At 42.5% G+C, this 12,800-nt stretch overlaps 1 protein-coding gene across 3 annotated transcripts in view; it reads left to right on the plus strand.

Annotated features, from left to right (window-relative positions):
- tubgcp6 (tubulin gamma complex component 6) overlaps positions 1–12,800 on the plus strand; it is a 34,168-nt gene that overhangs the window by 19,786 nt on the left and 1,582 nt on the right. The window contains exons 17-25 of one of the 3 annotated variants that reach the window (XM_079809311.1): positions 79–1,806; positions 1,888–2,539; positions 2,779–2,934; positions 3,030–3,198; positions 3,762–3,903; positions 5,313–5,507; positions 5,591–5,723; positions 10,109–10,322; positions 10,403–10,596. In XM_079809311.1, the coding sequence (XP_079665437.1) occupies positions 79–1,806; positions 1,888–2,539; positions 2,779–2,934; positions 3,030–3,198; positions 3,762–3,903; positions 5,313–5,507; positions 5,591–5,723; positions 10,109–10,322; positions 10,403–10,596 (3,583 nt within the window). Of the gene's footprint in view, positions 1–78; positions 2,540–2,778; positions 2,935–3,029; positions 3,199–3,761; positions 3,904–5,312; positions 5,508–5,590; positions 5,724–10,108; positions 10,323–10,402; positions 10,597–12,800 lie in introns of all 3 variants that reach the window. The other 2 variants (XM_079809310.1, XM_079809309.1) reach the window with 2 other exon arrangements.

Raw genomic sequence — 12,800 nt, forward strand, 5'->3', positions numbered from 1 at the left:
GTGGGCTGTTCTTCACATGTACACATCTATAGCATCATAAATTCTGCCTACACTGTTGTAATTGTTTTCATTTTACAGCAGAATCTTAGTGAACAGCAAACAGCAGATCCTCCTATCCCAGAATCCTCTGCTGCTCCCTGCTCTCCTGCCAATGATGAAACTCGTGCTCTCATATCAGAGGAAATCGACATTGCTGACTTCCTCCCCAAGCCTCCACGCGTCCCTGACAGTGGTGCCGTGACCCAGGCCCTCCACGACATTGGTTCTGACCTTTTGCAGTTTCCTCAGAAGCCACACCCAGCAATCTCCCACATACGTCTTGGACAAAATGTTTCAGAAGTCTTAGAGTCAGTACCTGTGCCTAGTCAATATGGACAAGCATCCAAGTCCAGCTTCCAATTGGGTCAGTTCACTCCAGAGGGGTCAGTAGATCAGCCGACGGCTAGTGTTCATGGCCACCCTTCACAGAGCTCAGTGCAGCTGGGAGACTCCACTGCCTCGGGGCGTAACAAGGGCCCGGTCAGCTCGGAGTCAAACACCCCTACACAAACCACTCAGGAGCAAACATGTGAGGCAGAGAGCGATAGCCAGTGTACAGAAAAACAACCAACTGGAGAAGAGACAGGAACTGAGCCCTCGGCGGCCAGCACAGGTTCAGAGCCAAAGCAAGCCACCCAGGAGCCAACAGAGAAAGCCAAATCCTGTGAGAGTGTCAGCCAGCCCTCTCACTGTTCTCAGCCAGAGGAAGAACAATCTGTGTCTCCTCTCATGAGCTTCCATGAGTCAGAGTCTGATACTCATACGAAAAATAACAGGCGCGATCCTGATCCAGCACTGACATCATCCCTGCCCTCCTCTGATGTCTGTGGCCACGCCTCCGATGCCCATATAAGGGTTGGGGAACATGTTTCCGAGGTAACCACTTCTCTTCCAACCCCTAACATCCATGGCCACGCCTCCGATGCCCATATAAGGGTTGGGGAACATGTTTCCGAGGTAACCACTTCCCTTCCAACCCCTAACATCCATGGCCACGCCTCCGATTCCCATATAAGGGTTGGCGAACATGTTTCTGAGGTAACCACTTCCCTTCCAACCCCTAACATCCATGGCCACGCCTCCGATGCCCATATAAGGGTTGGCGAACATGTTTCCGAGGTAACCACTTCCCTTCCAACCCCTAACATCCATGGCCATGCCTCTGACACCCATATAAGGGTTGGCGAACATGTTTCCGAGGTAACCACTTCCCTTCCAACCCCTAACATCCATGGCCATGCCTCCGATGCCCATATAAGGGTTGGCGAACATGTTTCAGAGGTAACCACTTCCCTTCCAACCCCTAACATCCATGGCCACGCCTCCGATGCCCATATAAGGGTTGGCGAACATGTTTCTGAGGTAACCACTTCCCTTCCAACCCCTAACATTCAGGGCCATGCCTCCAATGGCCATATAAGGGTTGGCGAACATGTTTCCAAGGTAACCACTTCCCTTCCAACCCCTAACATCCATGGCCACGCCTCTGACACCCATATAAGGGTTGGCAAACATGTTTCTGAGGTAACCACTCCTCTTCTAACCCCTAGTATTCATGGCCACGCCTCTGACGCACATATAAGGATTGGTGAACATATTTCTGAGGTAACCACTCCTCTTCTAACCCCTAGTACTCATGGCCACGCCTCTGACGCCCATATAAGGATTGGTGAACATGTTTCTGAGGTAACCACTCTTTTACCAACCCCTAATATTCATGGCCATGCCTCTGATGCCCATATAAGGGTTGGCGAACACGTTTCTGAGGTAAATACTCATATCCCTACTGCTAATATTCATGGCCACGCCTCTGACGCCCATATAAGGGTTGGTGAACACATTTCCGAGGTAACTACTCATATCCCTACCGCTAATATTCATGGCCACGCCTCTGACGCCCATATAAGGGTTGGTGAACACATTTCTGAGGTAACTACTCACATCCCTACCGCTAATATTCATGGCCACGCCTCTGACGCCCATATAAGGGTTGGCGAACACATTTCTGAGGTAACTACTCATATCCCTACCGCTAATATTCATGGCCACGCCTCTGACTCCCATATAAAGGTGGGTGAATTTGTGTCAGATGTCACCGCCTCTCGCCCACTTTTGGGCAAATTTGGCCACTCTTCTGACAGCACTCTTAAAGTGGGTTGTGTGATGCCAGACGCCGCCCCTTCATCCACCCATCTGCCTGGCAGCGCTTTCGGACATGCGTCTGACTCCACGCTAACATTAGGGTGTGTTGTATCAGGCACAGTCCCTCAGCGCTCTCCATTGCCTGGAAGTGAGTACGGACATTCCTCGCAGTCTACCTTGGGTATTGGCTGTGTGGTCAGTGGGGCTGAGACCATTCGACCCGGCTCTCTTTACAGCGGAGCCCGTACGCATACATCAGACTCGACTCTGGGGATGGGCTGCGTGGTTGGCGGGGTGGTGCCAGGGAGTTTGTACGGTGACAGACCATCAACCAAATTTGACCGAGCATCAGAAGAGGGTGAGAACGCAACTGCACAAATGTTTAGCACCCTCAGCTACTTTCACAATTATAAAAAATTTAACCATTTTCATTAGAAGTGACATTTTACTCAAATAGCACAATATCTATAATTTTATCATAGGTACAGATTCCTAAATTTAAGAATTAAATTTTTTTTTTATGTCTGTTGGTCACAAACAAAGTAAATTCACTGTGGTTAATGATTTCTTATTTGCTTTTGTTATGTTGTAATGCAGCGCCCCCTAGTGAGCTGTTCTCCCTGGATGAGGGACTGTCTGCCTGGGCTCTGGGACTGGGATTGTCCCCTAAAAAGAGTCCAGAGGATCGCTATCTTCTCAGCCTGGCCTCACAGTACCAAGTCGAGCAGTACCAGGACTCATACGGCCTGTTGAGTGAGTACCGGACCAGCTTTCTTCATCCTCAACCACTAGAGCTCTCTTTCTTTATATCAGAAACAGAGAGGTTTGTGTTGTCGTTCCTGCTCTAGCTGCGGCTCCAGAGTCTGAGCTGCTGCTGCAGGTCACACGGGGCCCGAACGGCCTACCGGTCGACCCCTCCCTGTACCGGGCCACCGATGCCACCGCTGTTCAGCTCAGCGAGATGATGCCACTTCCTGTTCTCATGAAACACTCGGTTACAACACCACTGATTACACAGTATGTAAACTAGAGCTGGGATGATGTATTGATTTTTTTCTAATTGAACTATCCAGTTTAGCCTATGAAAATATCAAGCAAGTTATCGATTGGAATCAGTCTATGAATTACAAATTCATCAGAAAAGTTACTGAACTGCTATTTGACTCACTGACTAGATGTTTATATACAATAGTATTGTTAAATATTCAAAATTATATATATAGTATTGTTTTCGTATGTTGCTCCTTTTTTGCTATTTTTAAGTGCCTTTGATTATCTGTGTATTAATTTAAAAAGTATATCATAAATATATATTATAAATAAATACCTCGCTTGTCAAATTGACAAATAAATGTGCATATTTAAATGTAGTTATGTAAAAATAAATACATTTGATAAATCAGGCACTTACGTACTTTGGCCTCTTAACATTGTAACTAAAATATATTTTCAATTGAATCAATGTAAAATCAAAATCCGCATTAAATTGTGAAATCAGTGCCAATATCGAGCCCTGATGTAAACCATAAACAATGCTAAAGGACCAGATTTGTACATTTGAAACTCTCTCTTTCTCTCAGTGTGTCCATGGTAAATAAGGCCGTGGTGGATTATTTTTTCGTGGAGTTGGGTGTGGAGAAGCATTTTCAGACTCTGAGGCATTTCCTGTTAATGGAGGATGGAGAGTTTGCCCTCTCTCTCAGCGATCAGCTCTTCGAGAAGGTATCAACGTGGTTTTCACTTGAACTGAGCCCAGAAATCTGATGTGAAGAGCTTGTTAAAGGGGTCCTATTATGCTTGTAGTGTGTAATGTTGCTATTTGAGCATGAAAAAGGTCTGCAAAGTTACAAAGTCACTCAAATCACCCTGAAACGCTTTCTTTGTAGCCTTGAGGAACGAACATGTCACAATATTCCTCATTTAAATAATTCCCGGCCAAGTCATACTCCAATAAAGGGGCGTGGCATGGTTGAGTTGCGTTAGTAGGGTGTTGGAACTCGTGATCATTTCCCAATAGGGTGACCACCATCAAACAAACCAAATGTGGGACAATTATTAAGTTTGTGTGGGACAATGTGGGACATGTTACCGACACTAAAACATAACCTGAAACTGTTACACAATGTCTATCTAACTTAATAAAAACATATGTATTCTGCCTTTCAGATGATAAAAATACTTTGTTCTTTAGTCCCCTCCAGAAAACACCATTACATCACAATGTAACATTGTCATTTAAATTCAACATCACTGAGCCCAAAGGCAGCAGGCATCAGATCTGACCAAGTCCAATAATGATCAAATAAAATATAAAGCAACATGAAATTAGTTCATTGACAGTCTTATATATTATATTATATATTAAGAATATAACCAATTTACCGAATTATCCATTCGTTTTCTACATGGAACGAATCCGCTCCACATTTTGATTGACAGCCGTCATAACCTACTAGTGACCGTGTTTACTCCTTTCTTTTCAACCATTGGATAGGATTTTAAAAACGGCTGTTGTTGTATTTGTGAAAGGTGGGATGTTACGTCTGACGAAACGCTGTTAAATATGTCTAGGTGAAAAACGATGCCGCAAAAAGAATAAATGAAATGCATGCGTTCTTTTGCCTTTTTAAGAAAGCATGTTTTCTTAATATGATAATTAAAAGCCAACAGACTGATGAAAATGCGGGGCATTTTCTCAATATGCTACGTGCGGGACAAGGGGTGAAAATGCTGTGCGGTACAACGCAAAGCGGGACGGGTGGTCACCCTATTTCCCAAACACGCTCAAAGCCATTGACCAATCACAACAAACTGGTCAATAAGGGGCTTGATAGAGACAGGAACTGAACAGAGTGTTACTGACAGACTGGGAAGAGAGGAGCTGCCACAATGGAGAATATGGGAAACATAATGTGTTTTGAACATTCAAGCAGGAAAACCTATTCTAGTAGTCCCCAAAACAAAATCAAGACTTTGACAAAGTGCATTATAGGTCCCCTTTAAGACATTTGACACAAAATTAGATTGTAAAATATAACTAGATGGCAGAATTATACATGCAGCCTAATGTGGTCATATAAGTGTAGCATATTAATATTTAAAATGCTTATTATTGTGCGCTGTGTGTTTAGCTGGGCAGTGGTCAGACCCCCGGTGAGCTGCTGACCCCGCTGGTGTTGAACTCCATTCTGAATAAGGCGTTACAGTACAGCATTCATGGGGACAGCGAGCTGGCGGCTCACTTCACGTTTGCGCTGCGATACCTCCCTGAGATCTTCCACCCTCACGCTCCAGACTCGCTGAACTGTCTCGAGCTCCGATACAAGGTCAGAGGCGCTCACTGTTTTCCTGTAATCTGACGTTTCTAAAGAGCTGGACGTGTTTTCACGATCTTCCTCTGGTTCTGTAGGTGGACTGGCCAGTGAATATCGTCATCACAGACAGCTGTCTGAATAAATACAACAGACTCTTCTCCTTCCTGCTGCAGCTCAAACACATGGTGTGGTCCCTCAGAGACGTCTGGTTTCACCTCAAGAGGACGGGTAAGGGTTTTACCGTTCACCCACTAAATGTATGAAGCTCTTCACACATGTACTTATGTCTTCCATCCGATTCAGTCTTCGGTTTTCATTTGAAAAAATGGGTCAGAATGGGTCTGTATTGCTTTGTTCCAAAACCTAGTGAGCTGCCAACAAGACCGCATATTAAGGTCTGGGTAGATTAGATGGTAAGGAAACAATTAGTTCTCGTAATTAACGTGTGGGTTGCAGAAATGGAGAAATGGGCAGGAATAAAGATCTGAGCGATTTTGACGCGGGCCAAATTGTTATGGCAAGGTGATTAGGTCAGAGTATCTCTGAAACGGCGAGGCTTGTGTGTTTCTCCCGGTCATCAGTGTTGAGAATTTATCAACAATGTCCGGGGGGGGACATTGTTGATAAATGCGCTGTTTACCTGGGGAAGTGATATCACCAGGATTCACTGTGGGACGACGACAAGCCGGTGCAGGGAGCAAAGTTCCTAATGGTGCGTTCACACCGGACGCGATTCGCGTGAGTGATTTACATGTTAAGTCAATGCAGAGACGCGAAATGGCATTCTGCGGCGCGATTGAGGCGGTGCGAAGGACGCGAATTGAGCGTTTTGAACGCGCGATTCGCGCAAATTGCTCAAGATGAAAAATCTGAACTTTGGCGGATATTTCGCGCCGCATTAAACAATCAGGAGCTTGCTCTAGTAGTGACAACAATGAGGAGAAAATCTTTATATTAATATCTGGTTCAGACAATATGATTATCACTGTGATAACATTAAATGACATGAAACACAACACAGTCTCTTTTTGTTAAATGCAAGTTTATGTATGATCAATAATACAAAGGTATAAGTAAAAGGTATAAAAAGCTGTACATGAAATAAAGCAAAGAATTCAGTCAAACATTCAAAGTCAGTGCTAGTAGGCTAACGTTACAACTGCAACGTACAGTTATAGCCTAAAAATATAAAGTAATGAAACTTCTCTTTGCCTTCAGTCTAAATGATTTGCCAGGGAACAAATTATAGATCCATGAGACCAAAGATCGGCCGTTACAAGTCTAATTATAGCTCGAGACACCACAGAGACATCAGAGTCAGCGGAAGACGTCAGAAGGACTGGCCGAGGAAAGGTTGCCCTCGCCGGCTTTGACGAGCGCTGAGCGCCGCTGTCCGCTGGAGCTCACAACTCCGAAAACGCCAGATAAAATGTTCAAATAGGCACTCTTTATATAAATAAACCACAGATCTAAGCTTTAAACAACTACATTATCGACTGAAAAAGTCTTAAAACTACGTTTTGTCACACATTAACAGTAGATTTTAACAAAAAAAAAGACGTGTAAACACAGCCCATGTCAGCCATTTCTCAACGAGACGAGCCGCTGGCAGAAGCCCCGCCCATGACTGATGCCTCTGTTGTGCAGTGAATGTCACGCGCGAATTTCACGCGCGATTGAAGCGAGTAAACTCAAAATGTTGAAGCGTCCACCTTCGCGCAAATCGCGTCTGGTGTGAACGCCACATAAGAATGAGGAGTTCTACAATATGGTATGAATGTTGTGTGCATGTGAAAAACGTAAAGGCGGCCCGTCGGTGCCTGATTTCTTTCTCATTTTTCTCCCAGGCCAAGCTAGTTTCATTCCGATCGATCTCCGTTAACCTTGTCTGACAGCCACTCAAATTCTTCATTGGCTAACGGTGGCAGTGTTTTTTGAGATACACAAATTACCACGTGGACAATCGCGGCACCTTAGACAAAGACACCGCATGCCAGTTTTTAAGTCAATCAGACTGCTTTTTCATTTTATAGCGCCATCAAGTGGCCAGTTATCGCATCCTTTTTTGTGCAACCACAGACCGAGCCCATACATGAACTGAGTTTGGTGAAATTATCTCATTCCGTTCAAAAGGGATAGCCGTTTTAGTAAAAGTGCCCTCGGTCACTTCAAATCTTTTGGCATTCTGTCATGGAGGTCAATCAAAATTTTGATTATTTGATTTTTGATAATTATTGACAATCAGACTCCAGAGATTCTTGCTGCACTGGTTTGGTTCTGATCAGGTGAAAAACCTAGGACTAGTTCGCAAAAATCCCAAATACCTGAAAATTTCACCAGGGTGACGACTGAATCCATTTTGTTTCCAACAATATAAGACACTAGCCTGGGTGCCAGCCGAATTTAGCCCCGCCCACAACAGAAGTTCTGGAATTGATCCGTTGTGGAGCAACTATGCTCGAACAGGAGCTGTTCGGACCAGTGAAATTGTCAGGGCGGGCTTTATGCGATGATGGACTGATGATCAACTGTACAACTGTAACATAATCATCACGTCACCAAAGAGCGCTTGGGTTGAGTTTGTTCTAATCCTAAACGGAGAACTTGTTCATATGCATTCACCTTTACTATACCTCTCAGAAATGATGATCGTGTTGGTAAGTACTCTGTGTGTGAATGCCTATGTTGAATGTTATTTACATTGCTTCTTCTGATCTCTGCTATTGGCCACTTTTTGCACTTAAATTGGCTTATTCTTACTGTTGACATTGACAATGATGCATGTTTTTCTGAGGGATTGCCATTTTGACAGTTTCTACCCGGACATATAGTCACATTTGTTAATTATCTTTAATGTATTTGCCCTGTTTTGATCCGATTCTTTTTTTACAACACCGGCAAAGATCGTTTACACTCATCTTCTACTTCTTCCAGAGTGCGTGCACTGCATTTTATCTGCAAAATTTATACTGCAAGTTATCTGCCCATGGGGTGAGAAAAATAATGCAGTTGAGTTCTGTTGACAACTGACGTTATGCGTCGCTCCGTTGCTCTGATTGGTTGTAGGTCTATCCAATTGAGGTCTTTCCTGGTTCGGTTGAAACACACCCCATAATCACAGCCCAATGGAGCTAGCCTGATGTCGTCATACTCAATTCTAGTCAGAATTTGAGTCTGGTACCGCTCCATTGAGCTTTGATTATGGGGCGTGTTTCAACCGAGCCAGGAAAGACCTCAATTGGATAGACCTACAACCAATCAGAGCAACGGAGCGACGCGTAACGTTAGTTGTCAAATGTCAACAGAACTCAACTGCACTGTTACCAAGTCCGTGTTTTTCTCCATGTCCGCGGGTTGAAGCGACCCCAATTATGTGATTATATAAACCCAGGAATGCGAATTTTAGCAGGCAACCTTGCCAAAATAACATATTTTGCCAACCAAACGCCATTTTTTTCCGGAGAACCCCCCGAAAGTTATAGTTTTGGGCTATAGTTTTGAGTAGCAATTGTGCGCGACATTGCAAAAACACTTGGAAACCCTGTCTGCACGCACGCTGGATTAAGTAACGTTACAAGAAAAAGATGAGTGTAAACGATCTTTGCCAGTAATAAAATAATTTAAGGATACACAGAGTACTTACTAACACGATCATCGTTTCTGAGAGAAATAGTAAAGGTGAACGCATATACGAACAAGTTCTCCGTTTAGGATTAGAACAAACTCAACCCAAGAGCCTTCGATGACGTGGATGATTACGTTACTGTTGATCATCTGTCCATCATCGTCTAAAGCCCGCCCTGACAATTTCATTGGTCCGAACAGTTTCTGTTCGGGCATAATTCCTCCTCTATGGAGCGAGTCCAGACCGAATTGCCCGAGCAAAACATTTTGTGGGCGGGGCTAAATTCGGCTGGCATCCAGGCTAAGTCTAAATATCTAAAAATTCTTAAATCAAGATGCATTTATCAGATAAGTAAAATGACATAAGATATTTTTTCTTGTTAAATAAATAAAATAAAATAAATATTTTGAAAATAAAATCAAAATGAAGCGAGTTTTTGCTTAAAACAAGCAAAATGATCTGCCAATGGGGTGAGAAAAATAATCTTGTTTCTTGTTTCTATCCCAAACAGAACATTTTTCTCACCCCATTGGCATTGTTTTAAGATTTTTTTTCCTTCAGAAAACAAGAAAAAATATCTTGTGTAATTTTTACTTATCTAGTAAATGCATCTTGATTTAAGAATTTTTAGGTATTTGGACCGGAAACAAGAAAAAAATACTAAATAAGAAGAGCATTTTTTTGCAGTGAGACTCGTATAATCAATTCTAGTCAGAATATAAGACACTTGAGCCTGCGACAAACAGTTTAGGAGTTATGAACCATTAAGTACTTTTTGATGTAGTGCCCCCGTCAGGCTACTCGGAACGGGCCTTGGTGGCGTTGTAAGTACTACCATCCCTTAAAGTTTAAAGTCTCTATGACTTACGGTTTGCTCTGCCCGATCACTTTAAGGGGAGAACGCTGAAATTCTAACAATTACAATAGGGCTTCAGTGTTACGCCCCTATTAATAATGATAAATAATATTCCTTCCTCCTGTCTCTCAGCGCTGGTTAAAGGTGCCGGTCGCTCCGTTCAGTTCCACCAGCTGCAGCTGTACAGACACGAGATGCAGCACTTTGTGAAGGTGATCCAGGGCTACATCGCTAACCAGATCCTTCAGGTGTCCTGGAGCGAGTTCACACACAAACTGAGCAGTGCCAACGACCTGGACGCCATTCACCGCACGCACGCCGAATACCTCAACAGGGCCATCTTCAGGTGAGGGCTCGCGTCCCACCCATGTTCAGTGATTAATACAGATATCTAGAGAAGTGATTTATCGTCCTGTGGTCTCTCAGGGGTTTGCTGACGGAGAAAGCCGCCCCCGTCATGAACATCATCCACAGCATCTTCAGCCTGATCCTGAAGTTCCGCGGGCAGCTGATCGCACAGCCGTGGGAGCTCCAGCAGGGGGAGCCGGTGCATCCCAGTTTCATCGCCATGCAGCAGTCCTACAACACCTTCAAGTATTACTCCCGCTTCCTGTTCAAAGGTGAGCTGCTGCTGCAAGCACTGAAAGATCACAGGTCTGTGACAAGGCTGATAAGATTAGAGCGCCACACCTGCCCACTCAGATACGGACAGAGAGATGCCTTACCTTCATCAGAACATATAAATGAAAACAACCGTTCCTCACAATGGCCAGCATTTGTGTACTTGCTCTGAATGGGCTTAAAATGGCTAACATTTTTAATCGGATGAATGAGAGTAACATTTGGACAGGACAGGACAGCAATCGTTTTCAAGTAGATTCAAAATACAAAGTAAAATCACCAACAAAAAAATTGGTTAAAATAATCAATGCAGTTTTCTTTTATAAAAGAGGTATATTTGATCATTCAAAAACATTAAAAATAGTAATAAAGTCTCTTCTGATCATAAAGGCTGCAAACATTTGATCAAAAAAACAGAAAACACAGTAAAATATTATTACTAATTTAAAATAATGGTTTTCTTTTTTAATACATTTTAAAATGTAATTTATTCCTGTGATCAAAGCTGAATTTCCAGCATCATTACTCCAGTCTTCAGTGTCACATGATCCTTCAGAAATCATTCTCATATGATTTATTATCAATGTTGGAAACAGTTGTGCTGCTTAATATATTTATAACCTATGATACTTTTTTCAGGATTCTTTGATGAATAAAAAGTTTTTTTTTTATTTAGCTTTGCATCATAGAAATATCTATATTTTTTAAAATAAAATAGAAAAACATTATTTTAAGTTGTAATATTTCACCATATTACTGTTTTTTTCTGTTTTTGATCAAATAAATGCAGCCTTGCTGTGCGTAAGGGACCACTTTCAAAAACATTAAAAATATTAATATTTCCAAACATTATTTTATCAACAAATCTAAAAATATATTTATATTTTTCTTATGTTATTTTCTTCTCCAAAAATAAACTGTTGGCAACACTTAAAGGGTTAGTTCACCCAAAAATGAAAATTCTGTCATTAATTCCTCACCCTCATGTCGTTCGACACCCGTAAGACCTCCATTTGTGTTCTGAAGATGAATGAAGATATTTTAGTGTAAAGCTGATGGCTGAGAAAGGCTTCAGATAGGCCTCCATTGGCATTCAGTACATTTACACTCCCAAGACCCATAAAAGGCACTTAAAACATCGTTACAAAGTCCATCTCACCACAGTGACTCTACAATAATTTTACGATGCGACGACAATAGTTTTTGTGCGCAAAAAAAAATCAAAATAACACCTTTATCCAACTTTTTCTTGTCTTCCGTGTATGCCTCCACGACGCATGCGCGAGAATATGACGCAGATCTGGCGTTCGGGAATCCATGAAATGCACACTTCAGCCCCATTTTGAGAACTACGCCGAGACCTAAAGCACGATCAATGTAGAATTCAACAGCTTAGACACGCGCGTCTTCCTCTGCTTGTAAACAAATCGCTTCTGGGTCATGTGTCCGAACGCCGGATCTGCGTCATATTCTCACGCATGCGTCGTGGAGGCACACACGGAAGACAAGATCAAGTTGGATAAAGGTGTTATTTTGATTTTTTTTTGCACACAAAAACTATTGTCGTCGCATCGTAAAATTATTGTAGAGCCACTGTGGTGAGATGGACTTTGTAATGACGTTTTAAGTGCCTTTTATGCGTCTTGGGAGTGTAAATGTACTGAATTCCAATGGAGGCCAATCTGAAGCCTTTCTCAGCCATCAGCTTTCAACAAAAATATCTTCATTTGTGTTCCGAATATGAACGGAGGTCTTACGGGTGTCGAACGACATGAGGGTGAGTAATTAATGACAGAATTTTCATTTTTGGGTGAACTAACCCTTTAATTTATTTGCATTTATGATTGGCAATACATGATGGATATAAATTGATATACTTTTATTTTGTAATGTTAGCATGACATTACTGATTTATTTATCAAGACCATCTCAGTTAAGTAATCAGACATGTTGAATCTATTGGCATCTTTTTTTGTTGTTGAGGATTAAACCACAAATCCCTCAAAAATATCTCTTTATTATTGCTGTCATATGAGCCATTTGCGAGACGAGGAGACGCCGTAAAACTAACCAGATGGCGCAGTCTTTAGAAAATTAAACTGGCTAAATAAATACTGTATTATTGCCAGCAAAGTCATCAGAAATAAAGCTCTTCCTTGAGCAGACAGCCACACAAGCCAAATGTTCCAGCAGGACATGCAGA

The sequence above is a fragment of the Gobio gobio genome (genome assembly GCF_949357685.1).
Source record: "Gobio gobio genome assembly, chromosome: 25".
NCBI classification, from domain to species: domain Eukaryota; kingdom Metazoa; phylum Chordata; class Actinopteri; order Cypriniformes; family Gobionidae; genus Gobio; species Gobio gobio.